We start from the raw sequence: 26,597 nt of genomic DNA on the forward strand, positions 1-26,597 counted from the left end.
AATAAAATAATAAAATTTATTTATAAAATTCCTCAAACTATAGTTTTAAAAATATTAAAAACCATTATTAACTGATGAAGAGCATTATTAACTATTTCAATTTATCAAATATGTCACATATAGAGGCACCCAAATGAGCTGAAGCTCTTTTATACATACAGCTGCATGCTGTCCCTGGCACATGAGAGATAGGGATTTGTACACATAGGTTGCCCATCATTTTCCTGAGGAACACCTTTTGTTGTTGTTGTTAGGTGCTGTCAAGTACAACTCATAGCAACCCTATGAACAAAAGATATGAACCCTATTGTATCCTGTACCATCCTCACCCTTCCTGACACACAAGAGCCCATGTGGCATAAATCCACCTGGTTGAGGGTCTTTCTTTCCTTTGCCAACCCTCCATCCTTCCTAGCATCATGTCTCTCTCCAACGAATAGCACCTCCTAACCACATACCCAAAGCATGAGAGGTGAGACCTCATTAATTTTGTCTCCAAAGAATACTCTGGCTGTACCCTCTCCAAGACATATCTGTTTGCTCTCTCGGCTGTCCATGGGCTGTTCAGTGCTCTTCTCCAACACTACTGCTCAAAGGCATCAATTCTTTTCTGTCATCCTTATTCATTGTTCAGGTCTCAGATGCATAGCTAGTAATCAGAAAGATCATGGCCTGAATCAGATGCATCTTAGTCCTCAAACTGACATCACTACTCCTCAATAATTTAGAAAGGTCCCTAACTGCAGATGTTCCCATTGCAATGTATCTCCTTATTTCCTGACTGCTGGCACCAAAGGTGTTTATTCTGAATCCAAGCAAGATGACGCTGTTGACAGTTCCAAACTCCTCTCCATCCATCATGATGCTGCCTATTGATCCAGTGGTAAGAATCTTTGTTTTCTTGACATTGAGATGCAATCCGTACCGAAGTGACACCTAAGTAGAGTCACACTACTGGCACTTCTCTTTCACATGATTATCCTCACATATCTTCCTCTACCTCCAAGGTTAGCCCTAAGGATGTTTAAGATTCTTATTTGAGACAAATCAAGGAAAAAGAAGACTCTTCCATATTTATGTAGTTAGAAGGTCAAAGAAAGGATGTGTCTTGATGATGTGAAAGAAATCAAGAACTGAGTGAGGGTGAGAAACCAGAGTATGAGATATTGTGGTGGGGTAAGATTTCCAGACAAAATATAAGATGTCAAGTTAAATTCAAATTTTGGATAAACAAGTGATTTTTTTTCTAATATAAAAAGCCTCACTGCCATCAAATTGATTCCAATGCATAATGACTCACTATCAAGTTTCAAAGGTTGTAAATCTTCATGGTAAGAGACTGCTCATCTTTCTCCTCTGAAGCTTGTGGTTTGAACTAATGAGCTTTCTGTTATAGAATACAACACCACAACTCCAGAGCTCCTACTGTTATTTTATGTGCCACTGAACCGACTCATAGCTGACCCTCTAGTGAGTTTTCACAGGCAATAAATCTCATGGGATGAGACTGCCCACCCTTTCCTCATGGAGCAGATGGTGGATTCAAACTGCATGCCTTTAGGATTGCAGCACAGCTTTTTACCACTAGGCCATCATATTTCCCTAATACACTACTTATAGTAGATATGTCATGGTTCTGGTTGCAAGCCTGGCCATCTTACATTGGGGGAAGGTTGGGATGTGTCAGCAGTAATTAAATTAACTGTGTCTGTTTAAATAGCATAGATGAATTATTTAACTTATTTTACTGCTGAGTACAATGAAGATAATTTCATTCATTTGTGTCATACACATTCATGAGGAAAATGTATAGGAAATCAATGATGAGAGGTTCAACAAAATTAAATTATTCTGACTCTGCTCTGCTTGTAATAAAGAAGAAAATTCACAAAAATAAAAAATAGATCTAACATTTTTGTGTGTTGTTACACTAACACTAGAAAAGGACTAATGGTGCCCAACGGTCTTTACCTTTTTTGTTTCTGGCTTTTTTTTTTATATTTTAATGAAACTTTGTAAAAAACTTGGATTTCCATTCATTCATTGTTGCACATTTTCCTCCCTGTCCCCTCTACTCCCACCCTCAGTTTGCTTTTTTTCTTGGGAAAAAAGTTCTTTCACTGTTATTATAGTCCCCCATCCCCCTGCCCACCCCCTGTCCACTTTACTATGCAACTCTTATTCTGTGCTCCTGAATGACATGCTTTTATATATTTCATATGAAATCTTAATGTTAACAACCTCCAACTACATCAAAAAGTATGGGATACTTAAGAAGATCCAAATACCATTGTTCTAGTATTATCTATAAATCTAGTTATTTCTGTTAGAATGCTACTTCTTCTCATTATTGGTATGTTCTGTAGAGTTGAACATGACTTACAGTGACCCTGTGAACATCAGATCTGAACCCTGCCCTATCTAGTGCCATCTTCATCATGCCTGTCATATTAGAGCCCATTGTTACAGTCACTGTGTCAAGTCATCTCTCTGAAGGTCTTCCTCTCCTTTGCTGATCTCCCACTTTTCCGAGCCGGTCTTTCTCAAAAAACGTGCCCGTCCTAATAGCATGCTCAAAGTACGTGAGACAAAGTTCAACTATTCTTTCCTCTAAGAAGCATCCTTGAAAGGGTAGAGGGAGAGTGCAGGAGAGGAAGACCCCAGATGAGATGGACTAATATAATAACTAGGGCAATGGAGGTAGGTGTATTGGAGTCAGTGAGACTGACTCAGGACAGGGGAGGCTTCAGAGCTACTGAACATAGGGTCACTATGAGTCACAGGTGACTTCATGGCACATAACAACAACAAGAATAAGCATGCTGGCTATACTCTCTCCAAGACATATTTGTTCATTCTTTTGGCAGTCCAAGGAATATTCAGAGCTCATCTCCAGCACCACAACTCAAAGGCATCAATTTTTCTTCTGTCATCTTTATTCATTGTCTACCTCTCAGATGAATAGCACAGAACTGAAAAGACCATTGTTTGTATCAGGCACACCTTAGTCTTTAAACTTCTTCAGTATTTTGGAGAAGTCCTGACTACAGATTTTTTCCAGTGCAACTTGTCTTTTGATTTCCTGACTACTGGTACTAAGGTAATGCTTAGTACCTTTCAAAACTATGGGGAAATAAATTACTAAAGAGGCAAGTGACTAGCATTCATAATTAGGCTAGCATCCACCTATGAAGGGATCTCTAATGGCCTACTCTGTAGTCACACTGTTAACCCAAGGGTAGTGTCTCTTTAGTGGTTCAAATCTACCAGCTGCTCCTTGGGAGAAAGATGGGCAATCTCCTCCCCCGTGATTTATGGTCTCTGAAAACTCACTGGAGGGGGGGTTTCCATGAGTCTGTTTCAACTCGATGGTAATGAATTTTATTTGAGTTTGGTTTTTAAATAATAAAGAAGACACATGTGTAATGAGGACTCTAACAAAAGAACACAATTCTCAAGGAGGTCAGTTTACTCATCATATAATCAAGTTGGGACACTTTGCCACTGTCCCATAACCTGGCTTTATCTGCTATTACATATAACCATGCTTTTATAATATCCAAATTTTGTTTTTCAAAAAAGATCTAAGTCACCAAAGAATAACAACAGAAAGAACTTTTCAACAGAAAAAAAATATTATAAAGGGCCTCATGAAATAGAATGTAAATGTACTTATCAAGTCACAGCTTAAAGTTAAATGTGGGCAGCCTGTTTCATTTTTATTAAAACTAGATTTATTGCTGCACTTATTGGTTTACGTTCTCAGAGCTTAATTTCATTTCTAAGTAATGTGACCCAAGGAAAGCTGAGGTTCAGCTGTGTGTTGGACTACAGCCGTGGAAGGGCCACAATATTGATATTAACACTTTTGTCTGTAACAGTACCACAAAAATATGCTGTTGTTGTTGTTATGTGCTGTCAAATTTCCTGCAGCCCATAGCAACCCTATGTATAATATCTCTGAAGCCTGCCTCGTCCTGAGTCAGTCTCACTGACTCCAACACACCTATCCCCATTGCCCTAGTTACTTTATCAATCCATCTCATCTGGGGTCTTCTTTTCCTGTGCTGCCCCTCCACCCTTGCGAGCATTATGTCCTTCTCCAAGGATGGTCTCTTTTGGCCACATGCCCAAAGTATGTGAGATGGAGCTTCAAAATCCTAGCCTCCAAGGAGGAACTTGGTTTCGTCCTCTCCAATACAGACATGTTTGTTTTCTTGGTGGTCCATGGTATGTTCAAGACTATTCTCCAGCAATTCTTCTTCTATTATCCTTAGTCATTGTCCAGTATTATAAAGACTATGGCCTGGATCAGGTGTACCATAGTCTCTAGGTTGACATCATTGCTTCTAAGTACTCTGGAAAGGTCCCTGACAGGAGACTTTCCCAATAATTAGTCTTTTTATTTCCTGACTGCTGGTGCCAAAGTGTTGACTTTTGAGCCGAGCAAGCAATAACTGTTAACAATCTCTTCTCCATCCATCATGGTGCTGCCAATTGGCCCAGTGGTGAGAATCTTTGTCTTCTTGATGTTGAGCTTCAATCCATATTGAAGACTATAGTCCTTGATCTTCTGCAGCAAGTACTTCAGGTCCTCCTCAGTTTCAGCAAAGTTGTGTCATCTGCATAACGTACGTAGGTTGTTGATAAGTCTTCCTCCAATTCTGATGCCACATTCTTCCTCATAAAGCCCAGACTCCCAAATAATCTGTTCTGCATATAAATTAAAAAGGGATGGAGACAGGACACATCCTTAACACACTCCCTTCCTGAATTTGTACTATGCAGTGTTTCCCTGCTCTGTTCTGAGGACTGCTTCCTGGTCCAAGTATAGGTTTCCCATAAGAATAATCAAGGGTTCTGAGATACCCATTCTTCTCAAAGTTAACCACAATTTGTTGTGATCCAAACAATCAAAAGTCTTTGCATAGTTAATGAAAGACAGATAGATACTCCTCTGGTACTCTTTGCTTTCTGCCAACATCCATCTGATATTGTTGATAATGTCTCTAGTGCCATGACCCCTTTGAAACCAAGCTTGTATTCTGGCATTTTCTCTGTTGATGTACCGTTCCAGTCATTTTTGGACGATCTTCAGCAGGATTTTGCTTGCATGTGATACTGTTTATATTGTACAATAGTTTCCACACTTTTTTTGGAATGGGAATAAATATGGATCTCTTCCAATTAGTTGGCCAGGTATACTCTAAAAAAAAATCTTTCCAATTAACTTACAATTTCATCAGGATGAACCATCTATAGATAGACCTTGTCTTTTTTGCTCCCTTTAAACTGTCCCTCTTCTCTTAGGTCTGTCAGCTTAAACACACTTATCCCTCAAGCCTCAACTGAAATACCACCTCCTCTATAGGTATGTCTCCAGCTGTCAATCATATGGAAGAAAACTGTCCATCTTTCTCCTGTGGAGCAGCTTGTGGTTTGGAACAACATGCCTTTAGGCTGGAAGTGCAATACTATGCCACTGATAAGCTGATGGATAGATGAGAGATAGATGATAGATAGATAGATAGATAGATAGATAATCTGTCACCGACCACCCGACCACGGTCGTGACAAGAAACTCGAGGGGTTTCTTGGTGAAGAGCAGGTGAGGGACGAAGTCGGCGAAAATGAGAGTCTGCACACCAGGATGATGTAGAGAGCTCTGGTTTATTATGCTAAAAGCTTGCTTTTTATACATTTAAACTTGTTAAACTTGACTTATAGCCAACATTTTGTGGTTACAAAGCTCACATAAGATTTTAACTAAAAAAAACAAAAAGAAAGTATTTTCTATTAATAAATAATAGCATCAGCTATTAAACATTCTTTGAACAAGAAGCACAGTGACCTTATGTTGGTCATCTGCTAGACAATGGTTAATGGTTTACATTTCACTTCCTTTCCTCTCCTACTTTGCGTCACTGTATCTTAGCCACCTTTGTTTTTGCCTTTGTACTCATGTTTGTACTGTACCACATAAGGTCTAAGCCTAACGAATCTTAACATCTATTTTCCTACACTCTGGACCATTCCTATGTTTATCAATAGCTTTTGCAACTTGTTTCATAAGATTTTAATTTGTTTTTGTTTGGCAATGTGCACTAAGGCGGACGACTTCCTTTAACTTGTTTTTACCAAGTTAACTTGTAATATTCAATTCTTTTTCCTTGGAATACAACCCATCTATTGAGGTCATCCTCATAAACTTCCGTTTCTCATTAACTGTGACTTTCTGCTGTTGAAACTAGTCTAAACTTTCTCCTAATGTACAATTACATTGCTGAATATGAGTTGCAAGTATCACAAAAGAGGAATTAGATACATACTCAAAGATCATATTCAAAATTATACTTTTAAGAACAATCTCAATTTCTTTTATATTTTCATCTTGTTTGTTATCATTTCCAGGAACATCAAGTGGTTTCTGATTAAGGACTTTAGTTAAATCTTTATCCCAGTTCTGGTGAAGTTCCCCTGGTTTTTCCCCAGAAACTCCCATTCTTATCAGAAACAGCACATAGCTTAAAAATAGAAAAGCAATTCCTAGAAGCAACTTAATTTCCAGAGGTTTCCCGGGATTACGAAGACCCGTCTGTAACAAATATCCAGGCATCAGCCCACTCACAAGCACAGGGCTTGCAAGATTCCCTCTTATGCTATCCTTGAGGTCAGAGACCCCGTACAGGCACGGACGTCCCATTTTGTCACACAGGCGTCGTGGCCGGAGAGGACAGCGAGGCGGGTGTGGCAATAATCTTTGACATAAACTTCAAAAGGTATGTATAAGATGTCTACAAGAACATATAACACATGTTGCTGTGATGTTGAAAGCTATCCCACTAGTATTGTAAACACACTGTTAGAAATATCAAAGAGCTAGAAAAATTCCACATCTCCATCAATAGGAGAGTGGAAGACTGAAACGTGCAATAATCACACAATAGTAAATAATAGAAAGTGCGTCAAAAAACCCCTCAAACCCATTGCCATCAAGTTGGAACTGACTCCTAGCTGACCCTCCAGCGGGTTTTCAGGGGATATAAATCATGTGGGAGGAGATGAGCCATCTTTCTCCCACAGAGCAACTAGTGGATTCAAATGGCCTGCCATTGGGTTGGCAGTCCAACTCCTTACCCACTAGGCCATCAGACTTCCTAAACTACGTAAAGACCCATAGTAAAATTAAATAAAGAAGAAATAGTAATAGAAGGAAAGAAATAGTAAGGGAAATGAGGGGAGAGCAAGTAAAAGGAACACGCATTGCAAAGAAAAAGAAGTTACATGTGTGAGGGTTGATATATCAAGACAGATAGATAGATAGATAGATAGATAGATAGATAGATAGATAGATAGATAGATGATAGATATGTAATTGTTGAGTACTGTATAGCTGGAACTGACTCACTGTTGATCTTCTGGTGGGTTTTCAGAGGCAGTTAATCACACAGGAGACTGCCCATTCTTCTCCCACAGAGGTGTTGGTGGCCTTGAAGAGCATGCCTTCAGGACTACACTGCAGCTTCTTGCAACTAGGCCACCAGAGCATATACATATAATTTCAAAACATTAAAAAGAATCTTATTGTTCTTATGTGTCTTTGAGTCATTTGCAACTCATAGTGACTATATATACAACAGCCCTAAACCCTGCTCTAGCCTGTGCCAACCTTATTGTCTCTGATAACTATCCCCACCACCCCAGTGACTGAATCAATCCATCTCATCGAGAGTCTTCCTCTACTGCGCTGCAAATATTTATTACAAAAGGAGGACTAGGCATCTGATAGAGTTGCAAAGCACTGCTCTAAACCCAGTGAGGGAATTTTTTTACTGTGACCTCCAAACCTTTACGTTGTAATATACCCTCATAAGACACTGCACACATATATTCTAGATTATAAATTTTTTTCCTTTAGAATTGCTTTAATTATATAATGGAATTAAATTCTCCCAAAGTGCTGAAATAGCTTAGGAAAAACCCCACTTTTTCTTAATCTTTATATATACAATTGTAGACTGGATACTGTATGCATTTTCTACTCTAATTGGAAGAGTCTGTTCTCCAAAACAATGTATTCTAATTTTGTAATTAAACTAGTATAAAAAAATTCAACTCCCAGAATCTGAATCCATAACAATATCCATTCATCCAAGTTCAGCAAAACTATCAAACTATCAGAATTGTCTGCATTTCAAGAAACAAAATGTTTTAAAAATCCCATTTTATAAAATAATCTTTGAGTAGGCAACATATATGCATAACACTGCATCTATAACAACAGAAGTAGATAAAGTCTATTTTAGCAGAGTTTGAATGCAGATTATGTTGAGTTCATATCTGGAAGAAATGGAATAGTTATCTGTATTTGTCTGACCTTGTGGAACAATGCAACCCCCACATGCATTCTGGGGACATCATTTCACAAAATACAGAAAATTGCTATAAAACTAGGGCATGATTGCAATTTAAGGAAAATGGTGCAGATAAATCTGTTTCAATGGATAATCTTAGTAGATACAAAATAAATGTCAGTACTTCATTACTTATTCCTTCTGGATTATAAATTCATGTAATTATAGTACTCCTAGACTAGAATTGCTTGAAGGTTCTACACAGTGTGTTGGGTGTATGAAGGACAAATTTGTTGACTGAACAAAAAACTCAACTTGGTGTTTTTATTGCTTGGAGAAACAGATTTAATAATGATACTCATTTACAACAGATAACTATCCCTCCAGATTCTAGACTTTACCACGTACTCTTGGGAATATAATATAAAAGGAGACAAAGATGTTAAATTCAATAATTCAGACCAATCCTTGTTTAAACCTAAAGCACTCTACTACAAAGTTTCCCAAGGAATCTCAATAGCTCTAACATTGTAACATTGATAACAGAATGTATTAGCAACCTGCTGTGGGTCAGATGCTCTATATTACATTGAATTCTCCTAATAAACTTACAAGAAAATTTTTGCTCCTGTGGCAAGCAAAAAAATGGGCCCCCAAAGATATCAGCATCCTAATCTCTAGAACCATGAATATAACACCTCAACAGCAGAAGAAACGTTGCAGGTGTAGTTGTTAAGAATCTTGATATGAAGAGATTATACTGAATTAAGTGAGTGGGGTCCAATGTTAATTAACCAAAAAATGATTTCAAATCAATTGTTATCAAGTCAACTCTGACTCAAAGATCTCTCAAGGACAGAATATAACTATCCCATAGGGTTCCCAAGGCTATAGATATTTATGGAAGCCCACCTTTCTTTCTCAGGAGAGGCTGTCAAGTTGATGCCACTCAAAGAGACCACCACAGGGTTTCTGAAGCTGTAAATCTTCATGCGAGGAGACCACCCATCTTTCTCTCTCCAAGCAACTGGAGACAAATAGCAGCAACAGGAAGCCATTATCTCCCTATTTTACCAATAAAGAAATGGTAATTCAGCCAACTGAGAGGCTTTTCTTCTGGTATGCAGTTGGAGACAGCAGAAAATGGATTTAACTACAGTTGCTTTTTATACCGAATTGTCCTAGCTTTCTAAAATATATTATGCCATCTCAGGTTATTTTCATGTCTTCATTAATTTTGTTTGTCTTTATAGTTTTGTTTTGTTTTCAGGAAAAAAACCCTAGTTCATTTCAGCATCAGCGACACCTTAGCCATCAAAAAATATAACTCTACCACGGGTGACTGGAGTATCTACAGCGAGGCTAAGGTCTGGGCCGCTGCAGGCCAGGCAGCGGGCTAGCGCACAGTAAATTAGGTGGTGGCGGCCTCATTTCTGCGCAGGCATCAGGTCATCGATGGGCTGGCCCTGCTCCAGCCGCTGCTCTATGTCAATGAGCAGCTGCACTCCGTCCACCACCATCTGTACCAGCTCCACCTCCGAGAAGCCCAGGCGGTCAGCGTTGGAGACATCGAAGACCCCGCCCACGGCAGCCATGTCCACTCCACCTGTACCCGCTTCTGCAGCTGTAGCCTCTTGAGCACCTCCGAGAACTTCTCGTGCTGGCCCAGATGGGGCAGCTTGATGTGCACACCTGCCGGCAGTCCCATGCCCAAGGTGGAGGGGCAGGTGAGGATGTAGCCCAGGTGAGGGTTCCACATGAACTCGTAGTTCTTAGCCTTGAAAAGTGTTTCAATCTGGGTGAGGCCAGTGCAGAAGCGGGTGAACACCTCCTTCGTGTTGCCTCCCTTCTGCTTAGAGATGACCCTCAGGTGGTCCTCCTCATTGACGCAGACCAGGAAGGTCTTGTCATTGTGCCAGATGCCGCGGGCGTCCGGCCAGTTGCGGGCCATGCCGGAGGCCAGCGGCAGCGGCGACACTGGCTTGTCGAAGAGGAAGTAAGTGGTCATCGATGAGCTGCTGCTGCTCCGCCTCGGTCATGCTCTTGAGCGCGTAGTAGCGGCCCCCAGGTCGCCGTCCAGTCTGGCCAGGGCTTCCACGGCCAACTTCTCGATGGTGCGGCGCTCCCCGCGGCTGCGGGGGGGGCAGGCAGAAGCCGCGGATGCTGCGGCCCGTGCGCACCCCGGAACTGGGCTTGTAGCCGCCGTGACGGTCCTCGATGACCGGGTCCATCAGGTCCTTGAACACCTCGTAAGATTCCTCGTCGCCCGCTACGCAGCCCACGGTCATGATGAACAGATGGCTGGGGTTGTCCACGCCGGTCTGGATGACGTCGTCGAGCGTGAAGCCGCTCGAGGTGCTCTTGGCGCGCAGGTCGGCGTACAGCTCGGGGGTCAGCACCTTGGCCATGTGGTTGTTGTGGCAGCTCAGGTCCGGGTACTCGTCCTCCGCCGGAAAGCGCAGTTTGACCGCATTGTGGCTGTTGGAGAAGGGCATGACGGCGGGCGGGCGGGGCGCAGACTCAGCGGCGGCTCCAGGCGCAGCGCAGGCGAACCTATAGATTATTTTTAAATGGAAGGTGATGTTAAAATGTTCCATTTGGTGAAGCCACAGAAGGGCAAAACCATCTCAGAGAAGAACTTTCCCATGGGATAGAGACGTGGAGGTAAGTGATGTGTTTGTGCTCGTAAAATAAAATAATGCCATAAATTCTCACCTAGGACAAAATTAATAAATCAACTGCACTTTTCTCTACATTACTCTCAACTTCTAATAACATATATTGAGAAACTATTCCCTCCAAAACCATTTGAACTTTCAATACCAAGACATTCTCATAGATTTAGGCAGCAAAATTCTCTAGAGTGGGTGACATCATTGTAAATACCTGGAACAGAACTAACAGTAAGAAAAGCCACAGGAGTTACTTTTTGCACAGGGACACTGACATTTCCTCGGAGAAATGGTGACATTTATTTAGAGGCTTAACAAGGTCCCCAAAGTAAAACCCTAATAAAAACAGGTGACAAATTGCCCTGAAATCTTTGGGAGGGTACTAGAAAAGATGAGGAAAAGCTCATTTAAGAGGCTATTGTCATATCCAAGAAAGGGATGGTGATGGCAGGGAAATGGGAGAAGAGATGGGTAGAAGTATAAGGAGTTATTTCAGAAGCATAATTGTCAGACTGTGATTAGTTGGACATGGGGGTTGAGGAGCAGGAAGCTTGAAGGACAGGCTGTTTCTGGCTCAGTCTCTTAAGTCTACCAGCACAGGCCCTGGAAACACGTTCAGTGCTTAAATTTCCAGAAAGAACCTCATAAACCAGCATGATACTTAGACTGCTGCTCAAATTCCATGGCAATTTATACCCAGCTTTTATTATTTAGTTTGATGGGGATTGTTGTTATTGTTACGTGCTGTTGAGTCACCTGTGACCCTACATACAGCACCTCCGAAGCCTGCCCTGATGAGGATTGTCATCATTAGTCAAGCATGACTCATAGCGACCCTATGAACAAAAGATCTGAACCCTGCTCTATCCTGTGCCATCCTCACACTTCCTGACACACAGAGCCCACTGCAGCAGTCAACTTGTCAATCCACCTGGTTGAGGGTGTTTCTCTTCTTCACTGAACCTCCACCCTTCCCAGCATCATGTGGATGGACTAGCCCCTCCTAGCAACATGCCCAAAGTTTTTGAGGTGAAGCCTCATCATTCTTGCCTCCAAAGAGCACTCTCACTGCACCCTCTCCAAGACATATCTGTTCATTCTCTTGGCTGTCCACAAGATGTTCAGGGCTCCTCTCCAACACCACAACTCAAAGGCATAAATTCTTTTTCTGTCATCCTTATTCATTGTACAGCTCTCAGATGCATAGCAAGTAATCAGAATAATCATGACCTTAGCCAAACACACCTTAGTCCTCAAACTGACATCATTACTCCTCAATATTTTGGAGAGGTCTCTAACTGCAGATTTTTCCAGTGCAGTGTGTCTCCTTATTTCCTGATTGCTGGTACCAAGGGTGTTAATTGTGGATCCAAGCAAGATGAAGCTGTTGACAATTTTAATATCTTCTTCATCCTTCATGATGTTGTCTATTGGTCCAGGGGTAAGAATTTTTGTTTTCTTAATGTTGAGATGTAATCCATACTGAAGGCTGAATTCCTTTAGCAAGAAAATTTGAGTCATAATTCAATAGGGCAATTAGGGCATATTACCCTACTCAGAGCTCAGAGAATTCGATTGAAGCCTGAAGCATTCTGGGTATTGCTCAAAACCCAAACTCACTGCCATCAGGTCAATTCCAACTTTAGAGCAACCCTGTAGGGCAGATTAGAACTATCCAGGAGGTTCTCAGGGCTGTTCCTTTTTATGGAAGCAAACCACTGCATCTTTCTCCCACAGAGGAGACCGTGGGCTGGAACTGTTAATAATTTGATAGGAAGTTGGATTCTTAACCATTGTGCCATCAGGATTCCTCAGGCACTGTTGTTGTTGCTGTGTGTTGTCAAGTTGGAACCAATGCATAGCTGACCCCCCAGTGGGTTTTTAGAAGCTGAACGGAGCAGGGAAGCACTGCATGTTTGGAATTGGGAAGGGAGTGCATGAGGGTTGTATTCTTTTTCCATACCTATTCAATCAGTATACTGAGCAAATTATCCAAGAAGCTGGACTCTGTGAAAAGGAGTGTGGCATCAGGATTGGAGGGAGTCTCATCAATAACCTGCATTATGCAGATGACACAACTTTACTTGCTGAAAGTGAGAAGGGCTTGAAGCACGTGTTGCAGAAGATCAAGGAATACAGCTTTTGGTATGGATTGCTATCGACATGAGGAAAACAAAGATTCTTACCACTGGCCCTATAGGCAGTGTCATGATGGATGGAGAGGAGCCTGAAATGTCAATAGCTTCATCTTGCCTGGATCCCCAATTAACACCCTTGGTACTAGCAGTCAGGAAGTAAGGAGATGCATTGTACTGGGGAAACCTGCAGTTAGGGATCTTTCCAAAATATTGAGGAGTAGTGATGGTTGTTTGAGAACTAAGGTGGATAAAAATTAATAAAACGTTCATATACCGAAATAACTTCATCAAAGACAAGAAGGAAATGTATTGCTTATCAAAACAGTAACCAAGCTAGAAAAGTGGGTAGGGAGATTAAGTTCATGTTGTTGTTGTTGTTATGTGCCGTCAAGTAGCTTGTGACTCATAGCGACCCTATGCTATGTACAACAGTCCTAAACTCTGCTCTGTCCTGTGCCAATCACACTGTCTCTAATACACCCATCCCAATTACCCCAGTCACTGAATCAATCCACCTCATAGAGGGCCTTCCCCTCCTGCGCTGTCCCTCCACTCTACCAAGCATGACGTCCCTCTCCAAGGACCAGTCCCTCAGAATCCTTGCCTCCAAGGAGCCGCCCAGTTTAATCCTTTCCAGGATGGATCTGTTTGTTTTCCTAGCAGTCCATGGTACCCTCAATACTCTTCTCCAGCACCACAGCACAAAGGCATCAATTCTCCTTCTATCCTCCTTAGTCACTGTCCAACTCTCTCATGCATAACAAGTGACTGCAAAGACCACGTTCTGTATCAGACGCACCTTAGTCTCCAGAGAGACACCATTGCTCTTCAGTACTTTGGAAAGTTCCTTAACAACACTTTCCCATCTCAATACGTCTTTAAATGCAGTGTTGATTAAATTTTTACGGCTTTTAAAAAGTCTTAAAAGAATGAAGAGAAACAAAAGAAAATTGAGCAAATGCTCTTAAAAATCACCAATGAAGGAGTTTTTATTTTGTTTTTCAAGGAAAAGAGTGAACTGGGGGTGGGGGTGGGGTGGGCAGGGAGAAAAGTGCAACAATGAATGGATGGAAATCCAAAATCTCTGTAGATGTTCATTGAAATTAATAAAAAAAAATCAATCAACTTCACTATCAATAATTACTAGTTTAGTACTAATTTCTTTTTCTTCTTCCCGGTTAATCAGAGGGTGAGAGGAGGGAGGTAGTGCAGGAAAGTCTGTCATACTTTCATCTGTGGATCATATCATCTTCTGTGGATGCACAGGAGCAAACAACTCAGATTCAGAGGAAGGAAGGAAACTGGGACCTTAAACCAGCCAATATACAAAAAATGGCTTGAGACAAAATGAGAGAAATAAAACTGAAAAATGGTTTTACAGAAGGTTCCTATATCACGAAAGATGTTTGTTCACAGCTGCTATCAAGATGCTCATAAATTAACAATGTTTGCCAACGAGAAGTGGTTATATTTAAAGACTAAAGTATAATCCCTTTCAATAAGTTTTAAAAGAGACTGTCAAATAAATCATACATAACATCTGACTACCTTATATTTCCCCAAGCAGAAATATAAACATATTAAGATCCAAACATTAAGCTTTTAGCTTCTACACATTTTGCCAGAATGGAATTCTTCTTTTGGGTAAATAGGCCTTCCCCTTCTGCGGCAAAATCCATCATGAGTCCAAAACCATTTTCTCAGCTTAATTCTTTTCTCCCAGTCCCTAAATCACATTATTGAAACCACCAAATGCTTCCCTATTACTTACAATGGTATGATATGCCTATTTAAAAAGGAAAAAATGCTCCCATTTTCCAAGATTTTGCATCCTTTTGGATGCAAAAGGATTCTTTATGGCATTTTATAATATTCCACCTCATTTATTGCTTAACAGAATTTCTATAATTAATTAAAGGGCTTTCTTTCACCTGCTTTCTCTCACACACACAAAGAAAAACACATCTACTCCCCAACTGCCTTTCAGAGTCTAAATAAAGTTGCTCCATCACAGCAGCAGTGATGGTCATGCCAATTTCACAGTGTGATTTGTGCACTCATTTCATTTTGAAAATGACCCTGCCCTCCATCTGTCTAAGCCGAATGTCCTGCTTTTTTCAAGCCAGGCCTCTGGAGCAGCATCATGTGAAACAAGGAGGCAGGCAAGAGCCTTCTCTCCTGCCCATTTCAGCTGCCACACTCACACACATGTACTACACACATGTACTAACACAGTGAGGAGAATCCCAACTGATATCTGCAGAGATTAGCGATATTTGGGAGGAAACAGATAGCCCCTTTATCTTTTATATCTTTAAGAAATCATGTGAAAATGAATGCCGTCATAGTAAAAACACAAATCTACACAATGGAGACAAAAAGTATAAAAGTATTTTCATGTTTCCATGGTCTATTACTTTATTTAGCAATTTATCTAAGGTCAGCATATAAGGACATTAAAAATGTAAGCCTTTTTAAAGGAATAAATGTCAAGTAGGCAAGCATAAAGAAGACTCTCCGTTCCCTGATTACTGAGTAGAAATGACAAGTACCCTTAAACTCACATATTTCTACGGGCTAATGATGCAAACTTGAGTCTGGAGTCTTAGAGTGGTATGATAGGATGTTTCTAGGGATACTGGTCCAACATTACACACAGCTTATCTAAAACCTATATAGATTGTCCATAGCATTGATACAGTGGAGGCTCTTTTTCCAGCCCCACCCAAGAGGGCACAGCTTTGGTAAGCCTCTTAGCAACTGAGAAGAATGACTGACTACACGATGTGTAACTTTACAGTATGAGCAGTGGGAGGTCTACTGACATTTTTCAGCTCTCACAGGTAACTAAGGGTTCCATTGACCCACTAGCTACTTGTTAACATCTGCTCACAGCTGTAACAGAAATCAGTGATAAACGGAACATAATATACTGATATAGTATCAGTAATAATCTACTGAACATATGTCAACAGTCTTATGGAGTATTATACAGTGTGGTTTATGTTGGCTCCAAAACATATAAAGACTTATAGTTGGCAATACTATTGAGGCTGACACTCACTAAGAGACCTGCATGGAAATCAATAATTATATAGCAATGGGATATTTCACTAGAGCTATGCTTACCTTCGGGAGCTCTAGTGGCCTAAACCATGGGAACTGCAATGCTAACCCAAAGGGCAAGCCTCCCTGGCAGTTCCCATCCATCAGTGACTCTGCAAGAGAAAGACAGGCAATCTCCTTTTCTGCAATTTGCAGCCTCAGAAATATAGTGGAAGGTCAGCTATGAATTGGTTCTGAGATAGCAGTAAGAGAGAGATGCTTATCTTGGGTGGTAGAAAGGTCAGTGGAGAGTACAGAAGAATGTGAACGAAATCAGTCACTATTTCCCACCACTGATGCACAAGGTCCACCATCAGTTGCAAACAAGTCATCTCATTCAAAACTGCAACTTCATGTGTGTCAGAGCAGACTGTGCATGGTAGGCAGGCTTCCAACTGCTGCATATGATAGATGATAAATAGAAATGTATGTGAGCAAATACATGTACATGTCATATGTATTTGTTTTGCTGTTGCTGATGTTGTTGTTGTTGTGTACCATTGACTCAGAACTGGCCCCCCATGCCCAGTATTTTTTTTAAATAGTGATTTGAATGAAAGTTTACAAAGAAATTGGCTTTTCATGCAGTCATTTATACAGATTTATCCCTCTGTCCCCTCCCCCTTCATTCATTAATGCATCTTCTGTATCAGCTTGTTAATTGCATTACTCCTAATGTCTTACAGTCTCTTTTTAGAATTTCCTTCCCTTCACCAATCTCAAAGCTGTTTCTTATTTATCCACTCTCTTCCTGTCCTCCCTTCTTCCCTTTGTACCCACTCTCCCTTAATCCTCTTGATTTTATAACAGTGGTCTTATTTCACAGTTGTCACTTTGTGACACTTAATTCACTCAGCAAAATGTCCTTTAGACTCATTCATGTTATATAGTGCTTCTTGAGCTCTCCAATGTTTTTCATTGCTACATAGTAACTCCATTGTGTGGATGTACCACAGCTGCTCATTCCATTTGTTTGTTGACAGACACTTGGAAAGCTTCCACCTCTTTGGTATTGTGAATAATGCTGCAATATACAGGGTTATGCATACATTGGTGGGATTCTGCAAAGGTGTGTTTTCTGGTTTAGGGTTGAGACCAGGGTGTGGCTTTGCTTGCAACAGGGTGTGAGCTGACTGGATTTGGCCCCAAAGGCTTTTGGCTGCAAATCTGGGGCTATTTCCAGGTTGGGAAGATGAGGGGAATGGCTGGATTCTGCAAAGTTATTTTCTATTTGAGGGTTGAGACTGGTTTTTGTGAATATCCCGAATAAAACAGGCTTGGAAGCAAGAGTGGCATCCACTTCCTAAAAAGGGCTTGCCTCTGGAAACTCTATGAACTCAGAGAGAAAAACGAAAGTTTTATGTTAAAGACTTTCATTCATAGGGTCGCTATGGGTCATCTACCACTCTATGGCATTTAACAACTAACTACAACAACAACATGCATATATGTGTTTGTGTAAGAGCTCTTATTTCTTTAGAGAATATTCACAGTAGTGGGACAGCTGGGTCAAATGGTACTTTTATTTTCAACTCTCTGAGAAGCACTAGACTGTCTCCTATGTTCCCATCAGCAATATATGAGAGTTCCAATCTCTCCACATCATTGGAGAATTTGTTGTTTACTGTGCTGTTGAACTTTGCCATTGTTACTGGGATAAGATAATATCTCATTGTTGCTTTGACAATAAATTAAAAAGAATTCATTTTCTTATTAAACACTGCACAGAAATGTTATAGACATTTTGGTCCACTATTAGAGGAGGCTCACACTTTCCCATGCTCTTCTAGTGATGTTCCTTCCCGTGTAGGAATGTCAAATCTGGAGCAAATACTCTAACTATATCACAAAGAAAGGAAAGAAAGCTCAGAATGCCAATCGCTTATTCAGTACATGAAACCACTGACCAGTTTAATATATTTCAGAAGGAAAGAATCAACAACACAAACTCATTTTCAAACTGTAATGGTTTCCAAGTACTAAAATGACTATTTTTAAGTTGTCTTACTGATCACGGTGGTTCTCCCAGGCAATGATGCCTTGATCCTTTGGAAGATGTCATCAGGAGAGCTCACTCACTGGTCAGGAATCTGGAAATAGGTAGAGGTATCAATTCCTCCCAGCATCATCATTCTTCAGTTGGCTTCAATTGTCTTCACCTGTCCAGCACAATTAGCTCTTCTATTTATATGAGTAAATCCGGTTGTAAATGAAATATCAAATCAAATTACCTCCAAGCTATAAGTATTTTTATAGGTTACCGAGCTATAACTATTTTTCCCCATGGTCCACAGACTGTTAATGATAGCAACCTTATGAACAAGCAATCTGAACTCTCCCCTATCCTGTGCCATCCTCATTATCTCCAAAATATCTGAGTCCATTGTTATAGTCACTGTGTCAATCCATCTTGTTGTGGGCCTTCCTCACTTAAACTGACTTCTCTACATTTCTAAGCATGATGTCATTCTCCTAAGACTGGCTCCTCATGATAACATTCCCTAAGTATGTGGGATGTAGTTTCACCATCCTTGCCTCCAAGGGGTACCCTGGTTTCACTTTCTCTAGGACAGATCCATGTTTTCTCTTAGTAGCCCACAGGATATTTAGCACTTTTCCACAACACCACAACTCAAAGGCATTGATCCTTCTTCTGTCATCCTAAGTCACTGTCGAACTTTCAAACACATAGCAATCAAATGAGAAGACAAAGGCCTGAATTAGGTGCACCTTAGTCTTTACAATGACATTATTTCTCTTTAGTACTCCTAAAGGATACCTGAGAGCACTTTCCTAATGTAACTCGTCTTTTAGTTTCTTGACTGACTGCTGGTGCCAAGGGTGTTGACTGTGGGTCCAAGTAAGATGAAATCATTGACAATTTCAATCTTTTCCTTCTATCATGATGCCCATTCACTCAGTGGTGAGGATTTTTATCTTCTTGATGTTGAGATGTAATCCATATTGAAGTCTTTGTCTTCTGAAGTGTTTTAAGTCCTCCTTAGTTTCAGCAAGCAAAGTTATATCACCTGCATAACACAGGCTGTAGATAAGTCTTCCTTTGATACTGATGCCACATTCTTTATAAAGTCTGAATTCTCAAATGAATTGTTCAACAAACTGAATATGTATGAAGAGAGTATAGCCCTTATGCACATCTTCCTTGATTTGAAACCATACAGTATTCCCTTGCTCTGTTTGGACAACAACCTCTTTATCTACGTATAGGCTTCACATGAGCACAATTAAGTGTTCTGGGATTCCCACTAGTAATTTGTTACTCTTGTTATGTGCCATGGAGTCAAAATTGACCAATATCTGACCCTCCAGTGGGTTTTCAGAGTCTATAAATTGCACTGGAGGAGATTGTGCATCCCTTTTCCTCCAGAGGAACTGATGGATTGAAATCTTTTGTCTTTTGGACTGAAATGAAGCTTCTTACCACTAGACCACCAGAGCTCCCTATTCATAATATATTGTTGTGGTTGTTAGGTGCTGTCAAATATGACCCATAGCGACCCTATGGAACAACAGATCTGAATCCTATCCTTTGCCATCCTCCCAATCTCCAAAACCCTAAAGCTCAATGCTGCAGTCACCATGTCAATCTACCTAGTTGAGGGTCTTCCCCTCCTTCACCATCCTTTCACCTTCCCACACGTGATGTCCATCTCCAAAGAATAATCTCTCCTAGCAATATACCCAAAATGTTAGACAAAGTTTCATCATTTTTGCTTCCAGGGAACACTCTAGCTCCACCTCTTCCAAGACACCTGTTTGATCTTTTGGCAGAGTCCATGGGATATTCAGCACTTGGTTTTCCAACACCACAATTCAAAGGCAGCAATTCTTAGTCTTCTTCTGTCACTCTTAGTCACTGTCCAACTCTCAGATACATAGCAAGTGATTGAAAAGACCATGGCCTGAAGCACTCCTTATTCCTAATTAAGAGGCAATGCAGCAGAATAATTGTATAACTTGAAAGATATAATACATTTCATGAATTGCTTATGTAGAAATGTTTACTTAGTCTATGTTCTGCTGTATATATTCTCAACAATAACAATTTCTTTAATCAGAAAAGGAATTCAGTACTACTAAACAAGAAAGAAGTCACAGAATTATTTATGACATAGTCCAGCAAACCTACATTCATTGTGTGTGCATTTCCCAGATCCTAATTCATAAGGACCCTATAGGATGGGGTAGTTTTGCCCCAGTAAGGTTTCCTACGCTGTAAACCTTTACAGGAGCAGCTCTCCGGATGTGTGTTTATTGTAGAAATGCTAGTGGGTTCACAAATGTTCAGTTAGCACCCAATTTCTTAATCTTTATGCCACCATGACAAAGTAGAACTGCCCCTAGGATTTCTGAGCCTCAATCTTTACTGGAAGGAGATAATAACAGCTCTCTTCTGCAGAAGTCCTGACTGGTTCAAATCACTGACCTTCTCATTCAGTCAGAAGCCTTTGGATCAGTCATAGTGCCAATTAATCAATCCAGCAATATATAAATGCATCTTTCTCACACACTCACACATTCCATGCTAATTTGGAAGTTATAAGAGAAAGTGCTCAGAAATAACAGCACATTTTAGTCTTCTCTATAGTCTTCCTCTAAACCCCCTGCAAAAAGTGATACATTTCTCTAATACTTATTAGTAGCACTTGGGAGCCAACCAAAAGGTGCTCTCATGTAGTCCACCAGCCACTCAGAAAACAGTGATCTGTTGCCATAAAGATTACAATTTAGAGGGCAGTCTATGATGCTACAAAATAACAGTTAATACTGGAGGACCTAAGAGTGGGTTGAGCCAATCTATGCTCAATCACACTACAGCAGGTAGTTCCTATAGCCTAGTCGCCAAGAACTTGAGTCATTAAACCACAAACCACGCCTCTCTGGCTTTCAGATTTATCAGATTTAGGGGGTAAAGAGTTGAACTGACAACACAAAGATAAGTTCTAATCCACCAGCTTCTCTGCATGAGAAAGATGGCAGTTTCTTCCCCTGTGATTTACTGTATTTGACCACTAGAGGGTCAGCTATGCATCAATTCCTACTCACCACCATCACAAGAGAAAAATAGGCAATCTCCTCCTGTGCAATTTACAACCTCAGAAACCGAATGGAGGGTCACCAATCAGTCAGTTCCAACTCTACAAGCAATGGCAGATAAGAAAAAGATATAATTATTTATGGGAAAAAAGGTAAAATGAAGATACTTAGATCTAGAGCTCTCCAAATTAAGATTCACAACTTCCTCTGGCTAACCTCTACAAAGAATCAAAATGAGGAGTTACGATCTCTGTTGTTGTGTTGTTATGGGCCGTCGAGTCGCTTGCAACTCATAGCGACGCTATGTACAACAGACCTAAACCCTGCTCTATCCTGTGCTAATCGCACTGCCTCTGACACACCTACTCCCATTACCCCAGTCACTGAATCAATCCACCTCATAGAGGGTCTTGCCCTCTTGCGCCGTCCCGCCACTCTCCCAAGCATGATGTCCCTCTCCAAGGACTTGTCCCTCTTTACAACATGTCCAAAGTATGTCAGACGAAGCCCCAGAATCCTTGCCTCCAAGATGCTGCCTGGTTTAACCCTCTCCAGGATGAATCTGTTTGTTTTCTTGGCAGTGCATGGTACCCTCAATACTCTTCTCCAGCACCACAGCTCAAAGGTATCAATTCTCCGTCTATCCTCCCTAGTCATTGTCCAACTCTCTGAAGCACAACAAGTGACTGCAAAGACCATGGCCTATATCAGACGCACCTTAGTCTCCAGAGAGACACCATTGCTCTTCAGTACCCTGGAGAGGTCCCTAACAGCCCTTCCCATCACAATACGTTTTGTTTTTTTTTTTATTTCCTGGCTTACTGGTGCCAAGAGTGTTGACCCTGGAGCCAAGCGGACTAAAGTTGTTAACAATCTCAATCCCTTCACCATCTATCCTGATCTCTGTATTGTTATTAAAAAGAGTGTTTTTGTACAGCTTTAAACTTAAAAACCAATCTGAGAATTCCCATTAGATAGTCCGCCTTTCCCATTCCAGTTTGTTTACAAGAGCAAAACGCAAGATTATGTTATCTGCACTTAAGGTCTTTAGTTTATAACCCTCCCTCCTCCAGGCAAGGGATCAAGCATACTCCAGACACAGCCGCCTCAAGTTTGACGGGAGGGAAAGGCCCGGCTTACTTACATTCGTGCGGCCAAGAAAACTAAGCTTCCCGTCATGCAGCGCGGCTATTTCCGGACGGCGGTGTAAATGTGAAGGTGCATGCCGGGAACTATAGTGTTCGTCGCTAATTTACCAGAGGGGTTCCCTTTCCCATTCCCGATTCAAACCTCTGCAGTGGTTAGTTCTACTATAAAGCACAGCAGAATTTAGAGACACATATCACTGATACCTTTCTACTCCCAGCCAAATTCTAACGCGGCACAGTTACTTCCGGAGCAAATGGTTTGTCTTCCTTTTCCTGTTAGCTTGTTGCCGTGGTAACGAAGATGCACAACAGTCTTGGCGGTTATGGCGGGACTGAGCAGTGCACAGATTCCTGATGGGGAATTCACCGCGACCGTCTACCGGCTCATCCGCGATTCCCGCTACGCGGAAGCCGTGCAGCTGCTGGGCGGAGAAGTCCAGCGCTGCCCGCGGAGCCGCGCCGGCCTGTCACTGCTGGGCTACTGCTACTACCGCCTGCAGGAGTTCGCCCTGGCGGCCGAGTGCTACGAACAGCTGGGCCAGCTGCACCCAGACCTGGAGCACTACCGCCTGTACCAGGCTCAGGCCCTGTACAAGGCCTGCCTTTACCCAGAGGCCACCCGGGTCGCCTTCCTCCTCCTGGACAACCCTGCCTACCACAGTCGGGTCCTCCGCCTTCAAGCTGCCATCAAGTACAGCGAGGGCGACCTGCCTGGAGCCCGGAGCCTGGTGGAGCAGCTGCTGAGTGGGGAAGGAGGGGACGACAGTGCCAGCGAGAGCGAGCCCGATGGCCAGGTCAACCTGGGCTGTTTGCTCTACAAGGAGGGACAGTATGAAGCCGCATGTTCCAAGTTCTCTGCAGCCTTGCAGGCCTCTGGTTACCGTCCTGACCTTTCCTACAACTTGGCTTTGGCTTATTACAGCAGCAGGCACTATGCCCCAGCTCTAAAGCATATCGCAGACATTATTGAGCGTGGCATCAGGCAGCATCCAGAGCTAGGTGTGGGCATGACAACGGAAGGCATTGATGTTCGCAGTGTTGGCAACACCTTAGTGCTTCACCAGACAGCGCTGGTGGAAGCCTTCAACCTCAAGGCAGCGATAGAATACCAGCTGAAAAACCATGAAGCGGCCCAAGAAGCCCTCACTGACATGCCTCCCAGGGCAGAGGAAGAATTAGACCCTGTGACCTTACACAATCAAGCACTAATGAATATGGATGCCAGACCTACAGAAGGCTTTGAGAAGTTACAATTTTTGCTTCAACAGAACCCTTTTCCCCCAGAGACTTTTGGCAACCTGTTACTGCTCTACTGTAAGTATGAATATTTTGATCTGGCCGCAGATGTTCTGGCAGAAAATGCCCATTTGACTTACAAATTCCTCACACCCTATCTCTATGACTTCTTGGATGCCATGATCACTTGCCAGACCGCTCCTGAAGAGGCTTTCAGTAAGCTTGATGAACTAGCTGGGATGCTGACTGAGCAGCTCCGGAAACTCACCATTCAAGTTCAAGAAGCAAGACATAACAGAGACGATGAAGCCATCAAAAAAGCAGTTAATGAGTATGATGAAACCCTTGAGAAGTATATTCCCGTGTTGATGGCCCAGGCAAAAATCTACTGGAACCTTGAAAATTATCCAATGGTGGAAAAGATCTTCCGCAAGTCTGTGGAATTCTGTAATGACCATGATGTGTGGAAGCTGAATGTGGCTCATGTTCTGTTCATGCAGGAAAACAAATACAAAGAAGCAATTGGTTTTTATGAGCCCATTGTCAAGAAGCATTATGACAACATCCTGAATGTCAGTGCTATTGTATTAGCTAACCTCTGTGTTTCGTACATTATGACCAGTCAAAATGAAGAAGCTGAGGAGTTGATGAGGAAGATTGAAAAGGAGGAAGAGCAACTTTCTTACGAGGACCCAGATAAGAAAATCTATCACCTGTGCATTGTGAACTTGGTGATAGGAACACTTTATTGTGCCAAAGGAAATTATGACTTTGGTATTTCACGAGTGATCAAAAGTTTGGAACCTTATAATAAAAAACTAGGAACTGATACTTGGTATTATGCTAAAAGATGCTTCCTATCTTTATTAGAAAACATGTCAAAACACACGATCATGTTGCGTGATAGCGTCATTCAAGAATGTGTCCAGTTCCTAGAACACTGTGAACTTTATGGCAGGGACATACCTGCAATAATTGAACAACCCCTGGAAGAAGAAAGAATGCATATTGGAAAGAATACAGTCACATATGAATCCAGGCAGTTGAGAGCTTTGATTTATGAAATTATTGGCTGGAATATGTAGTTTGGACTGATAATGTTTTTTTCATAAGGCTTGTTAATTATATCTGGTACTTTGTTATATTTGTATTTAGCCTTTGGTACTTTAAGATTTGTTACATGTTGAATTTTGTACATTTAAAATATAATAATTAAACATTTTATAATTCTTTAAATGATATTGCTTAAATGAATTTTAATTCCTGAAGGTTTAGGAAAATATTAAAAACTGTTAGGGAATGTTATGTCCAAAAGACATTACAAGGGCTGGGTCAACTTTGTTGTCTTTTTGCTTTTCTGTATCTTGAACTTCTGCAAAGTGAGCTTAATTATTCAGGGATCAAGTACTATCAAGCACAGTCTCAGTGATTAATGGTCTGAGTTTCAATAGCACTTCAAAAATTCTTTGACTCATTTACCCTCAATCCTGTTAATTTCTAATGCTTATATTTTGCATAGATTTTAGGATAATCTGGCAGGATATACAAATTCAGGTATGATACTTTAACCAAAATTCATAAATGTTTCATTGTGGATATTTTGCTTCTTTTTAAGATGTAAGATTTAGTGTGATATCTTGAGTCCTAACAGAATTATGGTGCTATGATGTAGAGACAATAAACTGTTGACAAATTTCCTAGAGTTTCTTTTGTTCCATTTGTTAAAAGTTTGAAAACAAGTCATGTTCTTAACTGATTTGATTTGTAATAATTGTTTCCTTCATCTTTAACAGTGATTATGCAGAGATGACCGTAGACCCAAGTTCTTAATTCCTATCCTTGTTTTTTTTAGTTTGAACTGGTTTTCTCCTTTCCAATCCACAGCACCTTCATGTTCTGTGCAACAAAACAGAATCCTACCAGGTACTGCACTGTCACAATCTGTACTGTGCCTAAGCCCCCATGATAGCCACTGTAGAAATCCATCTCATTGATGGTTTTCCTCTTTTTCCAAGTTTCTAATTTGACCAAACCTATCTTTTTCTAGGGCCTTCACCCTTCTGGTAGCCTTCCCAAAGCATGTAAGATGAAGACTCTCCCACTATTTTTGTTTATAAAAAGAGCATTCTTGCTACCATGACTTGAAGACAACTTAGTTGTTTATTTTAGCAGTCTATATTGGAAGCCTAAAACCTCTTCCTGAGATGGTTCTGAAATTCAGGTGAGATAGACTCAAGGTCATATTTTGGTTCCTGTGGGCTTGATTTCACTATCCTTAGCTTCAGCTTAAACCTGGATATGATTATTTGGTGATCTGTTCTACAATCAGCACCAGGCCTAGTTTTCACAGCTGATATTGAGCTTCTCCAGTTGTTCTTTCCACAGATGTAATCTATCTGATTCCTATGTGTACCATCAGGTGAAATCCATGTGGATAGCCTGCGTTTATCTTTCTTGTAAAATGTATTTGTGACGAATAAATGGTTGATTGTGCAAAATTCTATCATCCTCTCTCCAGCTTCATTTCTGTCACCAAGTTCATGTTTTCCAACTACTGATCCTTCTCTGTTCCCATCTTTTGCATTCCAGTCACTCATCAGTATTAATGCATCTTGATTGCATGTTTGATCAATCTCTGACTGCAAAAGTTGGTAGAAATCATCTATTTCCTCTTCTTTGGCTCTGGTTGTTGGTGCATGTATTTGAATGAAAGACCAAACCGGATATCAGAAAAGACTCTGAATATTGCACTGGAGCACCGAGAAGCCAAAGCAAAAGAAAGAAATCAAGACATTAAGGAGCTGAACAGGAGATTTCAAAAGGCTGCGCAACAAGACACAGTAAAGTATTATAATGAAATGTGATTTTCTGGAGTCAGAAAATCAA

General features: G+C 41.1%; 1 protein-coding gene and 1 pseudogene across 1 annotated transcript; one reads left to right on the forward strand and one right to left on the reverse strand.

Annotated features, from left to right (window-relative positions):
* Positions 1-9,781: 9,781 nt before the first annotated feature.
* Positions 9,782-10,849, reverse strand: LOC102862452 (annotated as a pseudogene).
* Positions 10,850-22,651: 11,802 nt separating this feature from the next.
* On the forward strand, positions 22,652-24,928 carry TTC30B (tetratricopeptide repeat domain 30B). Its single transcript, XM_006878798.1, has one exon. It carries the CDS (start codon positions 22,799-22,801, stop codon positions 24,794-24,796), a length of 1,998 nt encoding a protein of 665 aa, XP_006878860.1. The 5' UTR covers positions 22,652-22,798; the 3' UTR covers positions 24,797-24,928.
* The last annotated feature ends 1,669 nt before the right edge of the window (positions 24,929-26,597 follow it).

This window comes from Elephantulus edwardii, unplaced genomic scaffold (genome assembly GCF_000299155.1).
Source record: "Elephantulus edwardii isolate Elephantulus edwardi_28Jun2011 unplaced genomic scaffold, EleEdw1.0 scaffold00001, whole genome shotgun sequence".
Lineage (NCBI taxonomy): Eukaryota > Metazoa > Chordata > Mammalia > Macroscelidea > Macroscelididae > Elephantulus > Elephantulus edwardii.